Genomic DNA, 4,555 nt, shown 5'->3' with positions numbered 1-4,555 from the left:
TGGAAAAAATCACTTTCATAGTTGACTATTAAAATTAACAGTCAAAGAGCTTTTTTAAAGCATTTTAACGGTTTGACAGTTTAAGTGCCTAATTGAGTAAAAAAAAAGAGTTTAATTATTATTATTTTTAGTTTGAGAGCCTTTTACATAATTAAATCATATTTTTATAAAATTTTATATAAAAAAATTAAGTTTTAATTAAAACGTAAAAATTGTAACTTTAAGAATGTTTTATGTTCAAATCTTATTATTGCATATTTATTTTGAATACACAATCATAACTAAACTTTTAATATTTAAATAAAATAAATTTATAATCTTGATACCAATTAACTTATTAATTTGAACTGAAAAAAATGTGAAAATAAAAATTAGAGTGGTATAGAAATGATATTAGGGAAGTAGCGAAGGATCTTGAACCATACAACCTTAGCATCTATGAGAAAATGAAGGCCCACTTTGTTATGGTAACTAAAAAAGAATACTAAATATGGATTGGATGAGTTCCCACGATGAAACAAACGTTTGTCGTGTTATCCCAAATCTAATATATGTCATGTCCCAAGTTCCCCACACTCAACCCTCCAACTCAACTTCATTTTCCATGCCTATAGTTGTATATGCATGGATTTCAATCTAACCAATAAAATCAATTTCCACATCCATTACTCTACCCGATATATATATAATATAGTTTTGCCTTTTTATTTAATTCTCTCCTTCATTTTATAGGTAGGTCTTTTCCTTGGTTTGCCTTAGAACCAGTTTATATATATAATACTATGTCCAACTGCAAGCAAACGCCGAACCTGTCAAATAAACAAGGAAAACCCATTAAAAAAAAGGTCAAAACAATCTACCCCAGATACACCCACGCACCAGTAAAGTAGTCTTAAAAGCTGAAAAACAATCATTTTCTTCTTTTACATTTTTTTATTACCCTTAAAGAACGACTTTGATAGAAAGGCACGCCCCTCACCTGATTGCTACTTCAATCAGTGTTTAACTTGGACGAGTATCGCCTAACTTCTGCCCCCAACTCATCATATATGTTGTCATCCCACAACAACTGACATTCCAAAGGCTCCTCCTCCTTTTCCTCTATCATCGATTTAACCTTGGTTGGTATATACAAGAAGAGGGTACTTCTTTGTGTTTTAGGGGGAAATCAAGGCCAAAAGAGGGGGAGAAAAAAGGTTTGTTGATATGGGTTCTGAAGAAGACAAGATATTAGAGAGGAAGATGAAGGGATGCAAAAAGACCATGAACATATTCATGGCTTGCTTATGGTCTTTTCTGGTGAGTTTGGGCGGAGGCCTGTTGTTGGCATGGTGGGAATACCAATATCATCCAACAAATAGGCAGCTTTGGATGGTACCCTTTGGTCTTATTCTGTTTTTTACTCCACTCATCGTTTGGTTCGCCATTTTCGTTTCTGATATCTTGAGTTTAACACCCGATGTATCCCAACCAGCTGCCTCTATTCATCATCCGGAAAAGCTGAGCAAGCAAGTAATTTCAACTCCCTGTTGATTGTTTCTATAATTTTTTTTTTTAAATATGAAATATACTTTACAGTAATTGCATATATACTCTTATGCAGTACTTTATATATATAAAATGTTTCTTCATGTGAATTTATTATCAAACACTGGTAGAATTAACTGAGAATGATTGACAGTTGTAGTTTCTGGCAATCAGATTGAACAGTTTAGAGTTTAGATAATTAATTAGGCGCATTTTTTAAGTATACTTTCTGGATTGCATAAAGCAGATTATATTAAATTAAGTAATGATACATATTCCAGGCTAAAGACAGCCTAGTCCTATACATACATACATACATATATTAAGGAGAAGATATTTATAAATCTTAAAAAAGATGAGGTAATGGTAGGTGTCAACTTGGTGAGTTTTATATGATTAAACAAAGAATCATGTAGGAAAAACCAATGAGAATCAGAAGGTTTTTGTTAACTTCAATGGTTTCTGTTCTAATCCCAAGAGTTTACCCGCCACTACTACTATGCATTTTTAATTGCACTTAGGGAGGTAACTCTGGAAACCTACAACTATCAATCAGCATACGGTGTTAATATTAGAGAGTCCAAGTCAAAGCGACGGCAGCCGTTTATTTAAGGGAACTTCCACGGACGAATGGATACTTGCCGGAGTCAGGAATAGTTGACATTGGCCCACGGCCCCAATGGAAGCCATCTGTTCTGTGTGATTCTTCAAAATGTCACAAGTCGAACATGAAAGTTGGCTGGGGTCTTTTACTCTGTAATTTGTTATTTCCATTCCTTAGGAACCACAGATTTCGCTTCTTTCTTCTGAAATATACCATCCACACATATAAGGTTTTAGGAACCGGCAGTATCACTATAATATCAAATCACATCAAACTTCAGATTCAACATTTAAATTTGGAAGGAATCAAATCGCGATATGATTGATGCAAAGGCATTCACCTCAAGCCTTTAACTTTTGATGATGTCTGGAAACTCCCGACCACCAACTGCTGTCATGTTGTCCACTGAGGACAATGGAAAGTGCCGTGCGAAACACCTTTAACCCCGAAAATGGATCATTACAAAAGTTTGAATATGCTGTCACTTAACACCCTGTTTAATTTCCATTGCATGATTCATGTCAATTTAAAACGACTCGTTAGATGCCTCAAAAGCCCTTGAATGGACATTATGTGACTTCCCCGAATCTGCCTTCCCTACGTAGTATTATTTGGGAAATGTGATATATATTAAATTAACAATCAAATAAAGGCTTCACCAGGAAAAAGGAAAAAATAAAAAATAAAACAGCCTAGCCTGTTGGTAATATCAACTCACCAATGGTTATATAAAACTAATGCATGAGGTATGCAATCAACACGAATGCCCCCACCAAATCTTCCAAAACCAGTTCCATTATTCCTCATCTATTCCCTTCTTGTATTTGGATTTGAATTTAATTTTATCTCTTCAATTTAAAAAATATAGATAAATTAATTCATATACATTAGATTAAAAAGTAAGCGATTTTTTTGTCAAAAATTTCATCCATTTCTACTAATAAAAATTAGTTCTTTTAGGTACATGTGGCATGCCATATATAATTGTTAAGTTATTCTGATAGTAACTTTAATTTTAACAGTAAAAGTAGATGAAATTTTTAATAAAATAAAATAAAATTATTCTTTCATCTAACATACAAAAACTAATTTGATATTTTTTGATATTTTTTGAGTAATAGAGTAAAATGCAATATTACTCTATTACATGAATCTCCATGATACTTTTAAAACCTTTACTGCTCCATGAATTCAATATTTTTTTTCAAAGATTAACCCATTATAAACATGGATGTTTTGTTGGTTCAACAGTTTATGCAAAATGTGGCTTTTTCAATGCCACTGTGTAAAGTTTACCAGTTTCATTTTATGGTGTTTTGCAGAAGAAATGATCCAGCAACAAAGTTAGAAATCAGTATAATGCTCTGTTAATTCTTAGTTAGTCTGAAAGCAATGATTTGCGGTGAATCCCATGATGTTGTGCAATAAGCTTTTAGTAAGGTAAGCTTAATAGCAAATTTGTTGTTGGAGGATGAAAAGAAGCCCATCTTACAACTCCATTGGGCTGGTATCATAATGTTATGGGTAAGGTATATGTAGATTTCAGATGTGATATTGATACAAATCAATGATCTACCTAATTACTAATTATCCTTGAATGCACACAACCCTTGTTACTTTGAATAAAATTTTTCGTAATTAGTACATCTAAACCTTTTTGTTTCCTTTCATTTTCATTACCTAACCATGCCATTCTATGACTTCACAACTAAAATATTAAGTGGTTTTAATGATACTTGATATTGATGGATGTATTTCTGCATGTTATATTCAATACCCATACAACAACCTCTTTTAATCTACTAATCAATTACTCAACTCCATTTCACAACCTACTAATACTAATATTCAGTTTATTAATAACAACATCTTTTTTTTTTATTTCAGGAAACATAAACTATTTTATTTGAATTTTTTTTTAAAAAAAAATTGTTTGGTTAGATATTTCAAATATAATCTTTTAGAAAATAAAATATGTGAAAATTAAAAAACAATACAAAGTTGTTGTTTTCACTAAAATGCTTTTTAAAACTGAAAATGCTATAAATAAAAAGAAATTCAACTTTGACACCCAAAAAAAAAAAAAACAAATAGTTTTTAAATATAAAATCCTTTGCTTTGAAACAAGTTTTTCATATTTTCATTGTTTAAAACATTATTTATATTTATCAAACGTATTAAAAAAAGAAAAATGTTTTTTTAGAAATAAAAATAAATAATGTTATTAAAAACCAAACAAGAACTTAACCTTGGCTGAAACAAAATTATTTCTATTTACCAAACATGTTAAAAAAAATGTTTTTTTAGAAATAAAAATAAATAAGGTTGAAACAAAATGAGGGTAATATAAATATATATTTAAAATGTGAATTGAGTATTAACTCAATTGGTATCCGTATTAGTGTTAATGCAAGAAGATGTGAG

At 30.8% G+C, this 4,555-nt stretch overlaps 1 protein-coding gene across 1 annotated transcript; it reads left to right on the top strand.

Annotated features, from left to right (window-relative positions):
- The first annotated feature begins 740 nt into the window (after positions 1–740).
- Positions 741–3,777, top strand: LOC121209740 (uncharacterized). The gene is made up of 2 exons (XM_041081012.1): positions 741–1,512; positions 3,454–3,777. Exons 1-2 carry the CDS (start codon positions 1,207–1,209, stop codon positions 3,460–3,462), a joined length of 315 nt encoding a protein of 104 aa, XP_040936946.1. The 5' UTR covers positions 741–1,206; the 3' UTR covers positions 3,463–3,777.
- The last annotated feature ends 778 nt before the right edge of the window (positions 3,778–4,555 follow it).

This window comes from Gossypium hirsutum, chromosome A11 (assembly GCF_007990345.1).
Source record: "Gossypium hirsutum isolate 1008001.06 chromosome A11, Gossypium_hirsutum_v2.1, whole genome shotgun sequence".
Taxonomy (NCBI): Eukaryota; Viridiplantae; Streptophyta; class Magnoliopsida; order Malvales; family Malvaceae; genus Gossypium; species Gossypium hirsutum.
Note: the sequence above shows the minus strand (reverse complement) of the source record. Positions and strands in the feature narration are given on the sequence as shown.

Excerpts from the sequence above, each read along its gene's own strand:
- LOC121209740 (XM_041081012.1), top strand. The coding sequence starts at position 1,207 with ATGGGTTCTGAAGAAGACAAGATATTAGAGAGGAAGATGAAGGGATGC.